Here is a 23,537-nt window from a genome sequence, read left to right as displayed (position 1 = left end):
TGTTGTGTGTGTTGTGTTTGTTGTTGTTGTGTTTGTTGTTGTTGTGTGTGTTGTGTTTGTTGTTGTTGTGTTTGTTGTTGTTGTGTGTGTTGTGTTTGTTGTTGTTGTGTTTGTTGTTGTTGTGTGTGTTGTGTTTGTTGTTGTTGTGTTTGTTGTTGTTGTGTGTGTTGTGTTTGTTGTTGTTGTGTTTGTTGTTGTTGTGTGTGTTGTGTTTGTTGTTGTTGTGTTTGTTGTTGTTGTGTGTGTTGTGTTTGTTGTTGTTGTGTTTGTTGTTGTTGTGTGTGTTGTGTTTGTTGTTGTTAATGTTGTTATGTTTGTTGTTGTGTTTGTTGTTGTTGTTGTGTGTCTGGTGTGTTTGTTTACAACAACACTCCTCAGTATTTACTGCAGGTTCTGTGTAGGAGTCTTCAGAACATTTAGGTTCTGAAGTTTAAAGATGATCAGAACTTGGACCCTGATCAGCTCAGACTTCTGGACCTTGTAGAACCTGGTTCTGATTCTGTTTGTGTTCTGACCCACAGTGAAGAATAAGAAGAAAGCTGAAGCCAAATCCACCTCAGATGATGAAAATGTTCCCAGTTCCTCCAGGAAGGTAGAGACGGGTTCTGGTTGTGGTTCTGGTTCTGAAATAAAAACTGGTTTCAGTTTTTGTTTTTTGTTTTTTCATTCAGGGGAGAACATACAGAAAACCTCAGTCCACAAGAACAACAACAACTAAAAGTAAAGCCAGCAGACAGTGAGTTGAAGCCCCGCCCCTTTATAAATGTGTACCTGTAGCCCCGCCCACCCAGGTTCTACGGTTCTGACTGTGTGTCTGTGTGGGTCCAGGTCCAACAGGAAGCCTCTGATCACTCCTGCCAGAACCATGTTGGACTCATCCCTTATGATGGGATCGACCCCGCTCATCACCCCGCGTTTCGACCCCAGGTGAGTCTCTGCTGGACTCAGAGTGGACTCAGGGTCCAGGTGAGTCCCTACTGGACTCTGGGTCCAGGTGAGTCCCTGCTGGATTCTGGGTCCAGGTGAGTCCCCGCTGGACTCTGGGTCCAGGTGAGTCCCTGCTGGACTCTGAGTGGACTCAGGGTCCAGGTGAGTCCCTGCTGGACTCTGAGTGGACTCAGGATCCAGGTGAGTCCCTGCTGGACTCAGGAGTTCCTGTCTCTGACATTCAGTCTCTCTGTGGTCAGACTTCCTAAGACCCCTGCTCTGAGGGTCCCTCGCCACAAAGAGCGGGTCTTCAGCATCTCTGTGAATGGGTCTCCTGTGGCAGCAGGAAGTGAGGACATTGTCCTCAGCGTCCCCATTGGGAATGGACAGGTGGGTGTCTCCAGCTGCAGAAGGTGAGACGAGACCAGATCCTGGTTCTTAAACCCTGAATGTGTCCTGCAGAGCCTKCAGCTGCTGGCCAGTCAGATGGACTCTGTGGACCTGTCCCAGCTGGACCAGACGGCTCTGAGGAGCATCCAGTTGCTGCAGGTAGATCATCATCATCATCATTCTTAGGTCTTAAAAAGTCTTGAATTTAACTTGCCTTAAACTGTAGGAACCCTGGAAGGCTTTAAAATACAAAAACAAAAGTATATACAGTGAGGATAAACTTGACTGACCCAGAACAGCATGTTTTACAAATTACCGCATTTTGTTTGACGTCCTCTTAATGAAATTCAAACCACTGCCAGATTATTGATCCAGTGCTGTTTCTCTAATCTGAACTAGTTTTAGTCTCATGCTCACCTGAACCTCTCGCTGCCACCATGTTTTCGCTACATGCTCCTCTCTGTGTGTCCAGGGGGGAGGGGGCGGGTGATGCTTTCAGGTCAGTTGGAAAAGCAAAACTTGCAGCGACGCAGCTTATTGTTTGCATGATGGTTTATACTCTGTGGTTACAATAAAGCCATTTTAACCATCATACATTAAAAACTCAGGATACATGGAGTATATTCCATACATCACCCACCCCTAGGTTCAGCTGCAGCCTGCTGCGTGCTTAAAAGTCTCCAATAAAACCAGAACCACAGAAGCGAGCGTACCCCAGCTCTGGAGTTGGTGTAAATTTTTGTTGACCACTGTTGATACATGAGGCCAGTGTTCTGGAGAGAGTTGGGGTTTATTGCCTCCATTCTTTTTGAAGGAGGGCCCTAAAATTATCCACCTGAAAAAGCCAACATCAGGAACCATTCTAGTTTCTTTGATTAAACTGTTTGTTTGTTCATTAATTTTCCTGTGACTAAAATGTGATATTATGTCAGGTCAGTAGTTGCTTTTTTCCCCTGCTTTTCTTCAGTTCTTTGAGTGAAAATCTTAAATGTTTTTGTTTCCTGACAGAACCGCCTCACGACTCTGTGTGGGACGTCAGACTGARCCGCCTGCAGCTTCCGTTCTTTTTGTAACGTTTTATCTTGTAACATTTGTTCATAGTTCCTGTTTTTCTGACCTGTTTGTTTTTAAAAACACAACTTTTAGTTTTATTCTTGATTTATTTTTAAATAAAGTTCTTAAACTTTGATTTAAAACAGGAACATGTGTGGAGGAATGTGTTTTATGTTTTTATATTTGTCCTTCAGAACCAGGTGTGGGCTGGGTCAGCACTCAGAACCCTGAACCTGTCTGTCCAGGTTCTATGGACCGGGTCAGGGTTCTTGGACTGCCTGGAAATGTCTGGAATTTGTTCCAGGTTTTTCCTTTTTATGGAGAGAAAAGTCAGATCTCGAATAGAAAATGGAAAGTTGAAGCAGCTGTCAGGTGCTATGATGAAAGGTTCTGACCTGCAGCAGCTCAGGATGAGCATAATCTGAATTTAGACCAAACAAAAATCAATTCATCTGTTTTCCTGATCAATAACTACAGAAATTGGGTTCAGGTCTGAAATTAGGTTCTGAGAGCAGAGACAAATGTCCTCATCTTCCTGTCTCTGTCCTATCCCACACTGGTTGTCTTGTTTTTGCTGCAGGAATGTTTCTAAAAGTTAAACAACAGATTTTTATAAGGGAAAAAAATACTTCTAATACTTAAAGTACTGTTTAAACACCATCCAGAACTTCAACTACCTTTTAAAGACCGTCCAGAACTTCAACTACCTTTAAATACTGTCCAGAACTTCAAGTACCTTTTAAAGACCGTCCAGAACTTCAACTTCCTTTAAAGACCATCCAGAACTTCAACTTCCTTTAAAGACCGTCCAGAACTTTGACTACCTTTAAAGACCGTCCAGAACTTCGACTACCTTTAAAGACCGTCCAGAACTTCGACTACTTTTAAATACCGTCCAGAACTTCAACTACCTTTAAAGACCGTCCAGAACTTCAACTACTTTTAAATACCGTCCAGAACTTCAACTACCTTNTCAACTACCTTTAAAGACCGTCCAGAACTTCAACTACTTTTAAATACCGTCCAGAACTTCAACTACCTTTAAAGACCGTCCAGAACTTCAACTACATTTAAACACCGTCCAGAACTTCAGGCTCTGCACCTCAGCACTACAGAAAACTAGGAGGTCCAAAAAATTTTACAAAAATCAACTATTCATTCATTATCTTATCCATTATCACCTGGACCCAGCCAAGCTTGTACCAGCCCCCCTCGACCTGGCCTCACCGGCCACCTCGGCCCAACCCCAGAAACTGACAGAAAGACCTTTTAAGATAAAAATATTAGTTTACAGAACAGGTTGCAAACAAAACCGACCAATTAGCTCTTCACAGGACCAGCTCTGCAGACATATTTGTTCTCACACAACTGGACCGGGTCATAAGATCTCCTGGTTTACAGAACATGAAGATCCTCCTGATCTGGTCTGGATCTTGACGACTTGATTCAAACCCTCTCAGGCCTCTCTCAGCTGCAGGAACCAGAGGATTGGGATCCAATCAGCTTCAGATCAGAGAGTTTTGCTGCAACAGGGCTGACTTCTTGTCTTCTTTCACAACAGAAAACAGACTGACACGGTGTGTGCATGTGTGTGTGTGCTTGTGTGTATTGGTGGGGGGGGGGGGKGATGTTGCACTCTGTTCTTTTTCTTACAGGAAGTGTTTTGTTGTGGGTGAAAGTTCAAATTGTTCTTAGTTCATGCAGCAACTTCATGTGCTCCCTTTGCAATTTACAATGATCACCACTGGAGGGAAGCAAATATAAATTTTTCAAAGCTGACTAAGTCCAGCAAAAAACAGTGATAACTTACAAGTTGCAAACAGAAGATGAGATTAAAACAGTTTCACCAATAAAACCCTGTTTTTTTTTGTTTGTTTGTTTTCTTAAATGGCTTGATATTTTATTTCTGATTACTTTTGACTTGCTTTTTTATATCAAAATCATGGCGAGGAAATATCTGGTAACAAAAATAGGTTTCAGTTTGGTTTAATGAGTATATTTATACTTTAAATAGTAAAGAGATGCAGCGTTGTGTTTGTGTTACAGTGACAAACTAAATGTGATGTATTTTGAGACTCTGCCATTGACATAAAGTGTAAGTTATTTTACAACAAAACAAGATAATAACCAATATTTGTGGTAATAAACACATTAGTTTGTTAAAATAAATTGGGTTTTTGAGTTATGCTTGTGACGTTACGTCTTGCCTAAAACAAATTAGGCAACTTGTCTCACAGCTCATAACATTTTGGGACAAAGAAAAAACATTAATGCAATATTAAGTATGATTTATTATCAAATTTAACACAAAAACCTTTTTAGATGAGGATGTCAAATGAATATTCTTGCTGCATTTTTTTTTCATTCAGTTTTTCCTCCTGATCTTCAATCAAGCACAGCATTTCTGTGAATAAGTGCCACGGGTGTAAACTGAATGTATAGAATGTTTGCATGGCTTGTTTGTTTTTATTCACGCTACGTACAATACAGCTGTGACATAATGGCCATCAACAGAGTGAAGGAAGTGTTTCATGGTGATAATAAACCTCCTCTCCTATTCTTTCAGAAATAATCCTTCCTTTCAGTCAGTACCAAGCAGCAGCYTCCTCCTGCTGTCCCATGGAAGGGAAGGAGGACCAGTGCCAGACTTGTACCTAGTCTGCAAGTCCTTCAATGGGTCTTTGTGGATGCTACCATCCTCTCTCCCACACACACACACACACTGCCAAGCCCCCGGCAGCCCATTCAGGGAGTGTCACATGGCATTCCCACTCAGTGGCCACCTCACAATGCTCTCCTGTCACTCGCACCTCATTGACATGCTCTCATAGTGATGTGCATCAGGGAAGGGTTGTGCTTCTTCCACTGCTCTCAAAGGAAACGAAGTGCCGGGCTGGGTGGCCAAAGTGTGGCTTCCTGGAGACAGGCTTCATACGGAGGAAGTGTCAACACGTGTGCATGTGTTGGGAGTTGACATTGAGTTTCAAGAAACGTAATTTCACAGGAATCCTGTTTTTAATATTTGTAGGCAGCGCCACTTTCTGTTTATTCAATGTAGTCATGTAGGAGATGGTATACAGTTTAGTTTGAATTAACTTAACTGTTGTTTTTAATCTTTTGTAACACTTACAGTAAAATATATATTCTGCTTTTCCAGCTGCTCCCTTCTGCAAGGGTCCCCACAGTGAGCAAACTCACACAGAGTTTGGCAACTGTTTTCCTGACACAGCCTGAGCTCAAACCTGCAGCCTCAGGATTACAAGATTACCACACTGACCACCAAGCCATGGCATCACAATTACTGTAAAAAACATGCAAGTAGAAACATGAAACTTTGTTTCAGTTCTGGAGAGCCTCTTAGGATTCCCACGTTTCGTGTTTTGTGACACACAGTGGAGATCCAGCCATTAATATAAGGTAATTTTGACTTCAAAAGTAGCAATCCAGCTCATATTGGAGTGAGTTTACTACTGTGGTGCAACCCTTCTTCTAACACTAGACCTATTTTTGGCTGATGAAGGATTCAAGCTTTGCCAGACTTTTTTTTTTTTGTTTGTTTCATGATGTGCTTAATGTATTTATTTTTAATAGATGAGAGGTATGGACCCCAGGGAGGTTCTTGGTTCTACCACTACAAAACCATGCTGTAGGATGCAATGCACAGTTTAATATTGACTTACTGAAACATGCATGACTGTTCCTGAGAAAGACACATATGTTGTTCTCAAATCTGTATGTAGAGGCTACTTTATATTGGCACTGCCTTTCCAGGTGTGTAAGATGCCCATGTCAAAAGCATTAATGCACCCTCATACCATCAGAGAGGCATGCTTCTGAATCATTTGCTGAATGGTCCTTCTTTACTGTAGAATCGAGGACCGTGTCAAATTTTTTGGAAACACTTTTTTTGCAAACTGGTATTCTTTGCTCATATTTATACTTCTTAGAGCTTCAGCCACCTAAAATACTTATTTTAAACTAGTCCTGTTAACCAATTAGCTGCAACAACTTTAATTAGTTCCAGCTGTTTCTTATTAGTACCACTTACAATTACAGCTATTTATTACCCCCTCTGTTGAACATATTAATAAACACTTAAAAATTAATGTTTATTATGTTCTGTTGCTAATAAAATAAATGTTTGTGAGATTTGCAAATCATTGCATTCTGTTTTGTATTTACATTTTATGATGTACTAAAGTGAGTATGGTACAGGTAAAGATGAATACAGCAAATATTTACAGAAAGATGTGTAAGTAGAAGCTGCTCTGCTGATTGCATTTCTTGCACACTGGACTGCTTGTAAACTCCACCCTATTTTTTTAAACCTCCTATTGAATATTATCACCACCAGAGTCATTTATAGTTGCTATCAGTTTGCAGTCTTGCTCAGAAGCACATCCGGTCCTCTGAGTCCAGCATCAGTCTGTCCTATGGTCCTCCAGTRTCACCTCCACGGTCTGAGCTCGGGGTTGACTGGGAGGAGGTGGGATTTCTCCACTGGTGGCAGTGGGCGAGTAAACACCACCGTGTGTACGTGCAAATCGTGCAGACTGCCAAGGACGACTGCCATTGTCAACGACGAGATTTTTTTTCCTGCTGTTTTTTTTTTAAGAAAACCACAATTTTTTGCCTCAATTTATTCACCTACTGAGATATATCTACMTTATTCTCTTCTTGCATCGGTCGGGTCCAGCTTTATCAGAGCCTCCAGCACCGTCCGTGAACACGCTACAGACAGGCGGAGCCGAGGCGAGGGTTGTGATRAGGTCGCCCCGCGGAAGGGTTTGCGTAACGTTGATTTGTTTTTAATCTACAGACTGCTTTCAGCTTTTTGGGTGTACTCCTTCAAAACAACGTGGTTTTTGTGAAGAAAAACGCAGAGAGAGGGAGAGAAAGGAAAACTACAGGAGGGGCTGAGGGGAATCGCTGGTGAGTCGGTGGTTATTTTTATTCCTCATCGTTAGCTTAATGTTAGCTCGCTGTTTTTAACCACTCCGAACTTGGAAAATTGATGCTGTCAAGTTTATCGTCTGTTTTAAGTGTTATCTCTTCTTCTTTTACCACTGAGACAACAGGAGTAGCCATAAATGCTTAGTAAAGGCTGATAGGGTTGTTTCTGTGCGGACTCGAGGTTTTAAAAAAATGAAGTTTAATTTGTTTATTCAGACTGAGGGCTCGGTTTGAGTTAAGTCATTTGGAGCTAAAACAAGGTTAGCGCTGCTAGCTAGCAGAGCTCACGCCCATTTTTCGTCTCGAACTACAAAATGCATCAAGAATGGCTTTAATACTGCTGAATAAATCTCTGTTTGACGTTTTTAAARATGTCTTCTTGTCTCTGATCGTTACTAATTAAAAGTCAGTGAGGGTAATGATTTTTTTCTTCAGTCTGTCACAATTTCAGACATGTGTACAGAAAAGCAGCATCCACCGTRGTTAAAGGCTCAGATCAATGACTTCACTATCATCCAGGCAGTAAAAACGCCCTAATAAATACTGTCAAAGATGCCCCATCACAAGCTGAATGTGTGGTAGCTATACACACGAATCTACTATTTTAGCACAGATATTACTGTTCGATTCTGAAAATAATTGAGCTGAAAATATTTCATGTTCCCATTTTGATCATAAATAGGAATATTCTAAACCTTTGGCTGTCAAACTTGTAAAATTTTACTACCTTATGTACTTAGGATTCCTTTAGTGGTACTCAAAAGAAACTATACAAGTAAAACAAGTTAATTAACCATCATGAGATATATTGTTACATAAAGCTAAAATGGAGAGATGACARGGATGATCAAGCAAATAAGAGCTTTAAAAAGAAAGTAAGTGCTGAAGCAGAGCTAATAGTTAAAACATGGAAACTGCTAGCTATAGGTAGCAAAAACAAAGACTTGCTAAAAGCAACAAGAGGTGTACTAAAATAAGAAAAAGGTTAGCTATAGAAAGCAAAGTACTTGCTAAACGCAGCAAAGGGTTAGCTGTGTTATATTGTCATTTTTCTGAAGTTCTGAAGCATTTGTTTGGAACTGTCTCCAAAAGTTCAAGTTTGTTGAACTTGTTGTGCACTGACTTTCCAGGATCAATAAAATAAAAAACGATTAGTGTGTTGGGAAGAAGTTGAGAGAGTATTATTTCCATAATGTAAAAATCCTCAAGCTTTACATTAGCTATAAATCAATTGTAATTGATAAAATGTTTGCGTGCKGCACCAGTGTAATGAAACAAATATGCACACACAAGGGAAGTGTTTTGTTTCCTGTTTCTGCATCTTCACGCATGATAAACAACAGATCTGTCTCACATCAAGGGGATACCATCTGCAGTTGAAATTAAGCGGGGGGGAAAGAGTTTTGTACTCTTATGCCAGRTTTATCCTGTCGGGGGGAAAATAAACTACAGATTGGAGCTGTCAGTAATTAGGATTGCACCTCATACAGTAGATATTTGTAGGGCAGGTTTTAATTTCTTGGGGACTTTTTGACCTCTGTACTCATGATCAGGTGGTCTGAATGGTGGTCCTCTGACAAAGAAATTGCTTAGTGGTTWATAAACTTAAGCACAAAAAATGTATTCATCCCATTTAGGTTTTTTTTTGTGTGTGTTTTTGCTTTTACCTGGTTCTTGTTCTTTTTTTTTTTAAATGTGTGGTTTCAAGTAGTCTGAGCCAAAACCAGAAGGTTACATAAAATAACACTGCAGACATCTTGTTTGTTAGAAAGCAAATATATTTGTGAGTACATGAACAGCATCTCTGAAACTGTACAGAACTCCTAGACACTTAGGCCTTCTTTTATTTATTTATTTTTAATACAAAATAATTGCTGTAGAAATCGGAGTGCAAAGTTCACAAATCTGTAGGCACTGGTCTTTTTGTTTTTGCAAAGCTGCTAATCTGTAGAAATTTAAGCAGGTACCAGGTACTGCAAGAACCCATCCAGACAACCCACTTAACCTTTTTTTTAGATTTATTTGGACTACTGAAATGCAGGATATACAGGAATGTTGTTCAAGACAAAGTTATAAATATGAACAGTGACAGTTGAATTAGACATTTTATTTCTAACTTACTTTATTGTAAAATTGGTTTGAAGTAAATTAAATAGTCTCAGCACTAATTAAACTCGTCCTTTCAGATGTTTTAATGTTTGTTTCTCTTTATTYCCAGGGTTTATTTGATTTTGATATTTTCAGGTCTGACTAAATATGAAAAAAAAATTGCTCAATAAATTGAAGTGTATGTGATTGATTCATGGGTAGAACCCTCATATCAAGAACCTATTTAAAAAATCACAACAGACTGATGTGGAAAAAGCAGCTTGTTTATTTCCAGTGCGTTTAGCATTTCAATTGCCTACTTTGCATGCTCTGCTAGMCGAAATCCACAGTACTGCTGCACATACAGTCCTGCTCATTTTTTAAAATATAAATGGGTAGTTAATATTTAGTGTATAGACATGGGGCAAATGTCACAACTAAATGTGTATATAAATTGCAGAAATGATAAGTGACCTGTAAAAATTCCTCCAAGTTGCACGTGAGTGTTTTTGCTCAGGTCAAGTACAATACTACAGAGTAGGCTAAGATATGTGTTTGTTGAGGTGGCACAGGACGTTGTGGCTAGAATGACTTCAGAATATGACAAAATTAAATTTTCTCCCATTTAATTAAAGTGACTAATTCAGTCTAATTTTATTTCTTCTTTTCGCCTTATTATGTAGAAATGTGCAGCAATTTTGATTTTGTTTTTCTGGTGCATTTTAATATAATTGAAGTTGGCTTATTTTTTTCTTCAATTCTTTGTTAAAAGTAAAATAATTCTTTTCTGCTGTGACTTTGAAACCAAAGTCAACTTCATGCTTCAATTCTTCACAGATGATTTTGTKGTCTGATAAAAATGGAAAAAATGTTTATGGGTAGCTTCGGGCGGGGTTTTTTCAGTTGAGAACATTAGTAGAGAAAGATAAATAATTGCCTTATTTTGAAGTTAAGGTGTTGGCCATATTTGATGATTAAGAACTTGCAGGACTTGCTACTCAGTRACAGAATAGATAATGCATCGTATTATTCCATGTTTGTTAATACCGCTTGTGCAACTGCCAAACTAAAGAGGAAATGGGCATTACTACTTGATGTGTAATGACCGCCCTTAAGGCYGTGGGTTACATAATACATTTCTAAACATGTAGTTCCTGGCCAAAACTTTCCAGAAGCACCCTCATCAGCCTGGATGTACAAGCTTGATGACAACTGCATCACTTCAGATAGTAATAGTGAACCTGTAGCACCTTCAATGCTGTCTGAGGCATTTTGAAKTATTTCTCAAAAGGTCATCATTAGAAGTGTTAAAGTTTCATTCTACATTCTAGTTGTGYTGAAAACAACATTTCTACCAACGTTTTGCAACATGCATTGCTTCTAGTGCACACTGCCCAAGCACCACTTTGAAGTATTTCTCATTTCCATGCATCCTGCTTGAAACAACATAACGTAAAATAATACTTGCCCTTTTAACAACACTTTGTAGGTGATAAGGAAATATTACCTAATCAGATTTATATTTTGTTCCCTTTGAAAACTGAGATTCAGATTCACTTTGCWGCAAAAAGTCCCAATCTGTGTTGGGTCACTAACTTCAAATGATTATTTCTTGTTACTTTTTTTTTTCATTCACTATAACTTATGTTCATTCTTGACTTGTGGCTAAATTTGTTTGTCCAACTCTGACAGAAATGTACTCAAGTTTAACACGTGTTGTGCACAATCAGTGGTAAAACTAATAAAAGTGATTAGAATAAGTTAAGTTATGAACTTGACAAATCTAGGTTTCAAGTTAGATGACTTGTTTGTTTTTGTTAGGAAAATAACCTTTAGAAACTGATACAAGTTCTGATTATTTTTTGTTTTTTCTTGGCCTACTCGCCTTGGCACAACCCCTGTTTTATTTTTAGTGACTGACCTTCACTGTGAAAAGAAAATATGTTTCTGTAATATAAGTAGCTAGAAAAACAAATGAACTATAATCAGGTTTATCATTGTCTAAATTTAACATATTTGATATGAATGTTAAGAAAAAGTCCATCTTGAAACAGATGTCACCATTTGATTTAAAGAGATGTTTATATGCTATTTAAATATACAGTCCAAAAATTTTAATTAAAAATAAACAGAAAAAAAAACCTTGTTGGTAAAATAATGCTCTTTTTWATCTTTTTATGGATGATCGTCAGTAGCTGCATTTCCATTGACCATGAAAATGTGCAAATTAGAATTTCAAAAATAAATTTGCTCAATAGGAACACGTCAATTTCGAAAAAAAAAAGKTTTTCGACAAAATGGTTTTGCGCTGGGAAGAGGTGGTTTTTCGGCCGTATCAAAATTGGTGTATTTCGCAAAACTGCAATGGAAACACTTTTTTCGCATCACAGGAGTCATGAGACGTGATCAAGAACCGGGTGTTTYTACTGGCGAAAAAGCMGATGAAGAAGAAGATAACAGGRAGTAAAASWAGAAGTAAAATCACCGAAGTAGTAAAAGAAAGTATTAAACTCACCGACTACATTTTCCCAAAAACGCAGCATACGTAACCACTCCCAAGTATAAGGGTCTTGTCACTCGAAAGCCTCGATAAGATGCYGACGTTCTCCTCTGATRGCTGATGAGTGCTAGTGTCRTGGTAGCAATATGCTATGTGTTTACATCCATTGCCGCTATGTTTGTAATGACTTATCSCAAGAACATATTCACGCGTGACTTTAATAGCATTGATCACTTATTGGAAACACTGCAATTGTGAAACTGTGTTTTTTCGACAATAACAGAATATCGACAAAGTTTWGCGCACATTTGCAATGGAAACGCAGCTACAGAGACTCTTATGGTGCGTTCACACCAAACGTGATTTCAGCATCAGGAGCATCAGGTTTACATGCAAAGTCTATGGTGGACACGYTTCAATCTGCGTCGGGAAGTGCTGCGGCGCCTCAAGTGCGATTAGAGCAGCGYGATTTGAACGATTTGTTGAACGATCTGAGCGTTCGACGYGCTGAGGCGCAAATCGCTGAAGTTAGAAAATCAAATTAGAAAACCAATCAGAGAGACTCCACTGTGTGACGTAACGACATATTTCCCGACGGGACAGTTTACTGAATGATGTCCACTAACCTGAAACAGATGGAGAGGAGCTCTTTAGCTGAAATCAAGTGCCTGCAGTCGGTGTCCTGACAGAAGATATCCTCACCAATGCGTGGCAGCGGCTCATCAGACTGGAAAAAATAGTCTTGAAAGCGAGCTGTGAGCCTCTTCTCTGAATTATCTGGTGAATTAATTATGAATTAATTATCTGATGAACGTGACATGCTCTTGCTCTCTGTAAATAAAGCAAAGCCACTTCCTCGTCCGACATTAAACAGAGCCCGACAGAGGAGGGAGGGGBGGGGAGGCTGTTGCCGTGCAGCGCTTCAAGAGCTGTCCTGCGTCTGACCTCAAAGTGCACAAGCGACCAACTTCAGCGTTGGCTGCGATTTTGAAGCTGAAATCGCGTTCGGTGTGAACGCAGCATTACACATCACCAGTCCCAGTTGTGGAGGTACTGGTACAGAGTGTCTTCTATAGTTTTTTTCCTTTTATTTTGGTTGATTTGATTGTATAGTTGGTCTGTTTTTACCCTCTTTCTCTTTTTCTATGTTGTTTTGTGGACTTCGAGTCTGTAATAAAGTTTGAATAAGTTTCTAATTGGGTGGTATGGAGCACTAGAAGGAGGGAAGTAAGGGGCCTTAGTAGGAGAGAAAAGGGTGCTGTGTGACAGCTGTGTGTGTCAGTTCTCGTGTTTGTGTCAGATTGTGTTACTGTCAGTCTTGAGGAACGACGGGGGAGGGAGCAGCAAATATACTAAAGGTTATAATAACATTTTTTGTTTGCTTTTTAGTTTTAAAAGTTTAATTTAAGCATCAATCTTCCCATATTTTCTGAAGAGAAGAAGTGAAGTTCTCCCCAGAAAAAAAAAACGGTGACTGAAAGCTGCAAGGACAAGAGTCAACAGAAGTAGAGTAGTTTAACTTTGGGGAGAGGAGATTAGGCATTTGAGGTTAAAGCAAAAGTTAGAGATAAGATCGTATGAAAATGATGAGTTATTGATGATGATGAGAATTACATTAACCCCCAAATAATCATTTTAATGATATAGAAATGGCATTAGATGCATACAAATTCAAATCACAAACATTAAAACTCATTTATTTTGACAGCTATGACTTAATAATGAGGTTGTTTTTTGTTTCTAAAGGTTTGTCCATGCTTTCCAAAAACTCTAGATGGGTATTTGGTGTCACGGGGAATGAGCAGTGGCTACATTTTGAAATGACATCATCATAACTATTTTCAGACCAGTTGTAATTAGAGAACATTTGTTTATGACAAAAGTGTAGATATAGGTCAGTTTAACAATATTTTCTAATCTGGTGGGAAGGATGAAGACTTGAGGTGAAGAGTACAATGAGAATAAACTATTTGTAAAGTAAAAAAATAGTACGTTTCAGGGACTAGTTATTAGTAAATCATTTAAGTCAAATTCAGTTTTTATCAGTTTCTGCCTATAATATAGTTACAGCTACAAATTATATCACTTTGTCCTAAAACATAATATATGCAATTTGATATGTGAGTGGCCTACATGTTTCATTTGAACTTGGGTATTTCAGGTATTTCACCACCACAGTCAACTTCTTCTAATGTACCACTTACTCAGCCTGTGAGGCCCTGGTGTTTGTTKCTGCCCTTGGGCATTCTAAGTTTCACATTCATCCAGTGGAAATTTCCACTTCTCATTCAGACAGTATGCTGCTGTATACTTCTAACAAAACTACTGTACATAGCTGAAGGCCTGTCCATGAAGGATAATAACTTAATAAGTTAATAAAAGGCAGCATCTAAAGAAGTTCTAAATGCCTGTGTAGTTTAGAGCTGTTTCCAAAATGGATTTTTTTAGGCTTCTGTGTTGAAACAAATGGTTGTAGCCGTCATCAGCTGTCTGGAGCAATAATTGTGAGATTTAATGGCTTTGCAAGATGTTATTGTTCTTATGATGTGTGTCCAAATTGATTATGAGTTCAGGGAAGAGCAGCGAGCGGCAGTGGGGAGTTTATTATGTTTGAATAAGCCTTACTGTCTGCTCGCTGTATGATGAAGAGCTTATGTAATGGCTGGGCACAGGAAAAGGAGGGTTCTTTAAACAGATTCTGAAAACAAAGAAAATATTATTAAGCTGTCTATTGAAAACACCAAGCTCACTTTCATTGAGTTAAGCCTAAAATGTTGCATAATTTAATTGGTTGTGTAATGATTTTAATTTTTTACCTCTAACCTGGTCATTTTTTTAGTAGCTCACTCTGTTGGTTTAAAACAAATAGTTTGTCTCAACTCTATAAATATGGAAAGACATTACAGGAAAATTAAAAAAAATTGTTGCACAAATAAGTCATGACTTATGAGGAAAGTAGAAAAGGAGAGGCTTTGACCTCTCTTCTTACTTAATTATCTACTACGTGGTATTGATTGTTTGGGTTATTTTGTTTGCATTAAGCGGATGTTATTATGCAGCATGTTTGTGTTTTTAAAGATTTGTTTTGGAAGATTTCAAGATTGTGTAACAAGCGATTTCTAACCAGCACAAGGAAAAAAAAAGAGGGTGATACAGGGCAATATCTCTGTTGTTTTGAGTGACGTTCACCCAGAGGAAAGTAGGAGTTCACAAACAGAACAGAAAGAGACAAACCATTATTTTAAGGACTGGCTTTGTTTTATAAAGAAGTTTCAAATTTACAAGGGAGCTTATCTGTTTTAACAACTGATTGTAGTATGTAAACAACAAACTAGATGTATGGGAAAAAGTAGATTGTTATTGAAAAGGTAAACTAAGAAGCTGTGGTTTGTAACTTTATGACAATAACTTGGCCTCATGTACTGATGTAAGTATTGTATGTGTGATTTGTAACTGGGATGTGTCTATGCATTTATCACTTCTAGTTCTAAGGCTGAATTATGGTAATTTTGTGTTAGCATGACGTTCAATAAAATGCTAAAAAGTCCTCAGTTAATTTAAAATACTGCTACTAAGATCACGTTTCTCTAATTTTAGCTTCTATCTAGTGGCACTGAACACAAAGCTCTTAATTATCAAGCTCCGACCTATATTAAATGCATTTTTGATTTATATTTTCTGAACAGAGCCCTTTGCTCTCAGATTGCAGGTTTATTTGTGGTTCCTAGGGTTACTAAAGGTTGAGTGTTTGGCAGAGCTTTAAAGGGATCCACGATTAGTTGTAACATTAGACTTTATTTGATAAACATTTATTTTAACTGTAAAATAAAGACTGTAAAAATACTGTAGGCTGTTTAGTTTTGTAAATTTTTTAAAATATGTTTTAACATGGACGAAGCCATTTTATTTACACACAAAGCATTCTGGGTAAATGATGACGTGGATAGGTCCTCGGTGTGAGTGAGCTATATCCACCCTGAAGGTTAATCTTGGACAATATCTGAYGATYGRCTCTTTTAAATGAAACCAGAGAGCGTTGACAGAGAGGAGAAGGTAGAAATGACTCAGCCTGTAACTGAAAATGTGGATGGAGGACAACAGACCTGCTTCATGAAGAAGAAACCCAGCTTAGCCTGTTTGCCTTTGCGCTTGTGCCAACGCTAAATGTATTAGCTCAGCGCTAGCACGACAAACTAACAAGCTAAACTGAGGTCCTCCATCTATATTTTCAGTTGCAGACTCCATACAGAGTCATTTCTGCATTCCCCTCTCTGTCATGTGGATGGAGGACCTCAGTGACGAGAGGAGAATGTGTAGCGCTGAACTARTACATATATATGGTGATAGCGTCGGGGCTAAAGCTAACAGGCTAAGCTGAGGTTCTTCTTCCATGAAGCAGCTCTGTTGTCCTCCATCTATATTTTCAGTTGCAGGCTGAGTCATTTCTACCTTCTCCTCTCTGTCAACGCTCTCTGGTTTAATTTAAGAGTCAATCATCAGATATTGTCCAGGATTAATCTTCAGAGTGGATATAGCTCGCTAGCAGCCTCGTGCCGATGACCTATCCACGTCATCATTTACCCAGAATGCTTTGCATGTAAATAAAATGGCCTCATCCATGTAATATACTGTATTTTAAAACTTTTAGTTTAAAAATGATAAAAACTAAACAGCCTACAGTATTTTTACAGTCTTTATTTTACAGTTAAAATATATGTTTATCAAATAAAGTCTAATGTTACAACTAATCAGGGATCCCTTTAAGTTATTAGCATCCTTGACTCTTTAAAGGCTAAGCTCAAGACTTTTCTAGGTGACAAATTTTATTTAGGTTATATTTAGGTCTTGGGTTTCCTGAGTTATCCCTTTAGCTATGATGCTATAAACTTAGACTGCTTATTTTCTCACTTTGCTGCTTTATTTCTTCTCTTTTTTTCCATCCATCCATCCATCTAGACAGACACGTAGACACACATACACACACATACTCTTCCACTTATCTGGGGTTGGGTCCCATGGGGCAGCTGCCTAAGCAGAGAGGCCCAGACTTCCCTCTCCATATCCACTTGGGCTGGTTCCTCTGGGGACATCCAAAGGCCAGCCAAGAAACATAGTCCCWCCAGCATGTCCTTGGTCTTCCTCTGGGTCTCCTCCWGGTGGTATATGCCTGGAACACCTYACCAGGGAGGCATCCTAACTAGATGCCCGAGCTAACTCTCTTTACTCTGTTTCTAAAACCAATTGCTACTATGTTTATCCGTGTCTCTTTTCTGTTTTCTCAACCACAAGCTGGTCAAACTGAATTCAATAGCTTACATAAACTTTTAGTCTTTATCCACTATTTAATTTTTTCCACTATTTATTTCAGTTACCATGGCATGAATGCAAAGCAATGTACTGTACACAGTCACTTTGTTGATTATGTAAATGGATATAGACAAGTGAAAATGCTTCAGTGAGAAAGGGAAATAGTTGAAGAAGAGTTAGAAGGGAAGCAGAAGGAAATTGCCTCTACTTTTCATCAACCAGAAGATGATGCCATGCCAGCTCAGTAAAAAGGTAATATTGGTATTGACTGTCAAATTCGTAGGTTGGCACAGAAACTTGTTTTATACATTAAATGTCTGAGCTGTTTTAAAGGACAGTCACCAAACGTTTGCCTCATCTACCGTTTTAATAATGCTGGATGTTGACACAGCCCCTTATCTGCACAGTCTTTGTTTTCATAAAATGATTGACTCATCCCCCATGGCCTTCGTGGAAATATCCACATTAGATTATTTCCTCTCTCACTCAGCTTTTCCATGTATTTGTTACCCACATCTGTTTATACAGGTGTTTGTACTGGCTCATTTTTCATAATGCTCCTGTGTTTGWCGATATTTCACATCAAAATAATTTTTGAGGTGTGTAGGTTGTTGACTGCAAACGGGTTGGATTTCTAGTTCACTTGATGTTCCCAATGTCCTCTTAGTCAGCGAATCCTGATACCAAAGAGTGAAGGACACGGCTGTGTGGCACAGAGCAGAAGACTTGATGTCATTCAGTCTAACTTGCGGTATATGAGAAATGATAACTTCTATGATGCATTCTGAAAGCTTAAACACTTACAGGCTGATTGATAGAGTTGGCCTCTGTGACCCTGATCCACATTAATCAAAAAGGCCTTGATCAGAACCACAGTTTAATACTAATACTCATGATATTCTTAGTTTATACCTCTGCGTTGGATATTATTTAAGTCCTGCTGTGACTTAATGTTWTGAAACTGGTGAAAATTATCTGAAAGAAACCATCTTCATCAGACAAAAGTTTCTCCCCTTTGTAATTTAAAGTCTTATGTTTTAATGATCAGCTACTAGACTGGATTGTCAGTGTTTCAGCACCTTTACAAGCAAAGTGGGGGTTGCTCTGTTTGTTGCGCATCCAACGGCAATAGGGGTCAYAGTGGAGAAGGGCTTAAATGTGAGTGGAGCCTTTATGAAAGGAGCACAGGGCTGTGATCCACATATCTGAGCAGGAAGCAGATGTGAAAGTATGTTCCTCAAGGATAAGTCAGTCYACTTTTAAGTGGCCTGTGATACAGATCTCTACAGACTTTTCTGCTCTTCAGCATGAAGGCACCCCATGGGTATGTCAAATTCATGTTTGAAAACAATGTATCTTCATATAGCTTTAAGTGAACACAGTAATTTTATCAAGTACTTTGCAATAACTTGTTTTTTCCCTTTCTTGGGTAGTTAATGAGTTGATTATATTGTGATTAAAAAAATAAAATGTGTTTTCAAAGTTGTCAGTTTTTTCATGTAGCTCAGAGGTGTTCTAGTATTTTACAAGAGGAGAGCAATGTGTTTGCAGAAGAAGAGAGGGAGTAGGACTCCAGCTTGTTGTGGGGACTTTTAAATTGGAAACTAGGAGCAACCAAAGGGCTGTCATTGCACAACTTCTCTACAGCTGGTTAGAATGCCACAGTTAAAGAAATGCAACTCAGCTACTGAACCTCAGTTGATTTTTTTTTTTTTTTTTTGTAAGTAAAACAAAAAACAGCCTTGGAAATGTGCAGCGTCCTAACCATAACAGCATTTGAATATAGTACCAGGGAGAGAGATATAATTATCAAAAATATGCACAATTTATTTTAATTAAATTTAAACCCTACAGCATCATCCAGAATGTGCTCAAGGCCAAAGCTAAATATTAAAATTTAAATGTCATTTAAATATTTAAAATTGTACATATTTAATTCTTCATCCTGCACTAGCTGTTTTTGCTTACATGTGGGAACTTTAAATGACACTTTCATTGAAGCATTAGCTCGTGGGTTTAGTACACTCGTTTCTGTTTACCAAACAATACACACAGACTCAGCCCTTATTTAGTTTTTTCTCATCAAAGATTTATCTTAAGCTTTCCTTCTATGTATTTTATTTCCAGTAGTTAAAAGATAAATATACATATAAAGTATGGTTGGGTAATATTAATGTAAGAATTTATCATAATTAATTGTGGCTTTTAGCCAATAACAATAAACTAACAATTAATGACGGTTGCACTTGCATGTAGCCAACGTGGTGGCCTTTGTCCATACTTTCTGGTTTTCCTCGTACTCCAGCTTATGTTAATACTTCAGGTGCAAGTTCACAATTTTAGGGTTAGATTTAGCTGCTCCACACAGCCTTCTACCATTTGGCTCACATGCATGCCTGATAGTGATAGTGTGACACAAATATGCAGTATCACATCGCGCTAATTGCAGTAATTGCAAAGCGGCAGATATTAATTGTTGACAGTTTCACTGATGATTAATTGCACACAACACAATTTTTCCCAACCCTAATATAAAGAGAGCCATCCATTTCCATCTATTAAAGCTTAACCTGTCACATTTACAGTTGTAGGATCCAGGAATGCAAACTGAAATGAAGAACTTGAGTAAAAATGCAATCATAGTTTAACATARACAAAAAGCTGGCATAGAGTGGAGACACCTGGGCATAATGACAACTGGAAACAGGTGTGAGTAGGCGGAGCAGGAAGCTGAGTAGCAGAAACCTACTGAGGGGAAATTAACTGGTGTCATAGCGAAAATACAGGGAAGCAATAAAACCAACTAAAACCCACTGAAAGTAAACACTGAAAAACACAGATCATGACATTTCTTTGTGTGCTTGAAATATTTTAAGGTCATATGCTCCAGTTTTCACTTCCTGCATGCCTGTTATCATTTACCTAGCTTACTGAAGTCATCATGAGATAAAAATGTGTATCAAACAGAACCTCATACTTCCCTATAGACTAACCATGGTGGTTCCCCGACACCATGAGTCAGGTGTAAGAATGGTACCCCTCATGTAAAGCTGGAAAGATGTGAGCAGGTGTTACCTGGCAGCAACCATTTCAGAGGAAGGAGGTGGGAGTCCTGACTGATAACGCAAGATGTAGCAATGTTTTAAAGAAGCTAAACCCAGACTTTTGTTATGTAACGGGGTGCAGTGTCTCTGAGGGGACAGTTTACGATGTCCAGAGGATTGTTAATAGTCTCAGCCAAACACTCACAAATTTCCACAATGAATAAGGCTGGCGGAAGGAGGAGGGGCACAAGATAACACCTCTAAAAAAAGCAGGTGCTATTTCTGTCATCCCCTCCTGCTCCTCCTCCTCCTCCTCCTCCACATTCTCAGTCATGTCCCTTCTGTGCAGGGGTAGAAATTTAAAAATGACCAGTAGAGCTTTATTTATGTGCCAACATTTCACAAGTTTTTTTCCTGTCATCAAATAAAACRGAAGATAAATGTCAACATGCGACTTAGCTAAATGTTTTCATTCCTGCTCAACAAAGAGAAGAAATATCTATGAAACCTAGTGTATTTAAAAATGTAAATGTAGAGTTATTGTCCTGATGTCTGTGTTTAGTGCTAAGGTTCAGCTGTTTGACCAGCTCAAACCAGTCTTGAAGCACAAGGTTTTCTTATTAACTGGAATTTAACTGGGCTCAAAGTGGTGTCGTCTTTTAGGTGAAGACAGAATTTGTTACAATTCTGTAATATTTTTAGTGTCGGCTAGGACCAGAACATACATCCTGAATCCATCAACCTTCTCAGAACATCAACCTGAAATGTTATCTTTGTTTCATCCTAAGTTAGATAAATAAAATATGCACATTTTAGAAACTCCTTGTTTCGGTTTATTTGAAATTAGTTGCCTTTCTACAGTTAGTTAGCCCTGAATTGTGTCAATCTCCTAACTTTAACTTTACTAAGTTAATTTTATTTTCTTAAATCACAAACCGAAACAATCTTCTGTACTATGTTTCAATATTACATTTTGGCTTTTAAAGTGAAAGCTTGGCTAAAAAGTTTGGTTTTACTTTCATTTTTTGTTTTGAGTTTTATTTTTAGTCCATGTTGTTTAATTTCTTCAGTACTTATGTAACATCCTGTCATATGTCTCTCTCTGTCCAGAATATCCATGAGCTCCGATTTCCCACACTACAGTTTCAGGATGCCAAATATAGGGTTCCAGAACCTTCCCCTCAATATCTACATTGTGGTTTTTGGGACAGCCATCTTTGTCTTCATCCTCAGCCTCCTCTTCTGCTGCTACCTGATAAGGTAAGAGCTATTCACCTTTTAGCTTTTGATTAGATTAGTAGTAATTGTTTGTTGTGTATGATGTGGGAAAAAAGTGTCATACAGGGTTTTATTAGGTAAGCCACTTGACTGGGTGCATCAAATCATTGATCTGTTGATTAAAATCCTGGCTCTGCAAAAAGCCAGGATACAAAACGCATACTGTATATTAATTTTTAAATGGTTTTGCGAGGGTAATCTTAGAAAGTAAAAATGATACTTTGCAGTAGTATTTATTAGAAGTACGTTTACTTTGTTACAGTACTTAAATGACTTTTTAGAGGACTTGTAATTTTACCAAGTATTTTTTTTAATTGTGACTTTCACTTTTAGTTTGTTACATTCAAAATGATATGTGTACTTCTTTACACTACGAGTGACCAGAACTCATCATGAAAAGAGATGCACTCTAAAAATTGATTGATTGTATGCAAGTTTTATAAGTAAATGATCAATTAGATCCTGTCACTTTTAAACTTTTCTAAATATGTAATTAATAAACTTAATTAAAAAAAATGCCATCCCATTTTATTTTAAGAGAGAATAGAGTACAGGTATAATCAGTGACCTGTAGGGAACAAAAGGTTTTGGAAAGCAATCTGTCAGCGCCGCTATTTAACATGAAAATAACAAAAACCCAACATTAACATCATTATACAACTTGTTCTATTAGGTCTCTTGGGCTCATTAAATATTTTTCCTGTATTACTGTGGCTTTGTGCACACTGGTTTGTGCATAACCAGGATACATGAACAGGGATTTATTAGGAGTAATTATGTATTTGCGCAGGAAACTCTGATGTCTTTTTATTCATAAAGTAGAAACTCAGTAGTGTGAGTCAGCACTAAACCCACACAGTATCTGCACCCTGAAAATCGCATGCAGACAATTTATCTTTAAATTTATAAAAAAAAAACATTATATACACTTAGTTTGACACCAACATACCATAACTGTCTGACACTTGTCACCACTGTTTTGTTGCCATCTTATAAAATGATATAAAATGTCATTTTGTTTTTCCTTTTTTATCAAGGTTATTTTGTATTTACCTTACGAAGACTTTTTTTTTTCAACAGCACAGTTTGGAGACTGTCTATCTGATAGTACAATTGGAGCAATTTTTAGCTGATTTATCTATAAAAATAATCTGAGATACAGAGTTGCTAATTTATTTGATAATGTCAAAAACGCTCGCTAAAAAGCTTTTCTAATCTTATTGGCCTCATTTTACTTTTTATTAATTACTGGTACTTCTTATGGTAAAAGTATTAAACTCCCACTTTGATTTTATTTCTGTTAGTTTTAATTGTTTATGTTAATCTTGCGAGAACTCATTTTTTTCCAACATATTTTAAGTTTAATTCTTTTATTATCTACTATAACAAACTGGTTAGTCTTTTACCATTATTTTCAAACCAACAAATTTAATCTGGTTATCCTCAGTTCTGGTTTTATTAATTTTTTTCCTGGTATTAGCAAACTGAACTCAAATAATGCACTGCATTGTTTTATCTAAGACAGTGAGAAGCACCAGTTCCCTATAAATATCTCCCCTCGCCATCCTGTCTTATCCTATCTTGCAGGGCACATGGTAAGTAAAGTTACTACTATTACAATTCTTCAACTTCCTGTAAAGAAGAATCACTTTATGACTTTTATGCAGTACGTTAATTTAGTACTTAAAAGTCAAAGATTGGGAGTTTAGTCACTAAAGGCAATGAGAGCAAAGATGCAGCCTCTCAAATGAGCAGTTTAGCATTACTGGGGAATAAGAAATAATGCATAATTAATATGTTCTTTAGTCTTTTTATAAACACAGACAGGAGATTAGTCTCACATGAGAAATATAATTATAGCCACATTTTTTGGGGCAGGTTTGGGTCATTCTTGATTAGTTTCTGTCAGTCATGATTTATATAAATGCTGTCATTGTGTAAAAGAAAAATGATCCATCTCTGACCTCAGACTTCATTATGAATCTCAGGTCAGACTC

General features: G+C 37.9%; 2 protein-coding genes across 3 annotated transcripts in view; both read left to right on the top strand.

Annotated features, from left to right (window-relative positions):
* The window catches only part of LOC106517040 (borealin), a 4,795-nt gene extending 2,327 nt beyond the window's left edge, over positions 1-2,468 (top strand). For both annotated transcript variants that reach the window (XM_014007722.1, XM_014007721.1), the window contains exons 6-11: positions 522-592; positions 672-736; positions 829-927; positions 1,188-1,317; positions 1,390-1,476; positions 2,326-2,468. In XM_014007722.1, the coding sequence (XP_013863176.1) occupies positions 522-592; positions 672-736; positions 829-927; positions 1,188-1,317; positions 1,390-1,476; positions 2,326-2,361 (488 nt within the window). In that variant the 3' untranslated portion in view covers positions 2,362-2,468. The remainder of the gene's footprint in view (positions 1-521; positions 593-671; positions 737-828; positions 928-1,187; positions 1,318-1,389; positions 1,477-2,325) is intronic.
* Positions 2,469-6,973: 4,505 nt separating this feature from the next.
* Positions 6,974-23,537, top strand: part of rnf24 (ring finger protein 24) — a gene marked incomplete at its 5' end in the record, with an annotated part of 28,036 nt that continues 11,472 nt past the window's right edge. Inside the window, 2 exon segments of the mRNA XM_014007720.1 lie at positions 6,974-7,302; positions 21,373-21,522. Coding sequence (XP_013863174.1) covers positions 21,380-21,522 — 143 coding nt within the window.

Source organism: Austrofundulus limnaeus, unplaced genomic scaffold (assembly GCF_001266775.1).
Source record: "Austrofundulus limnaeus strain Quisiro unplaced genomic scaffold, Austrofundulus_limnaeus-1.0 Scaffold44, whole genome shotgun sequence".
NCBI classification, from domain to species: domain Eukaryota; kingdom Metazoa; phylum Chordata; class Actinopteri; order Cyprinodontiformes; family Rivulidae; genus Austrofundulus; species Austrofundulus limnaeus.
This window is presented reverse-complemented; position numbering and strand designations above follow the sequence as displayed.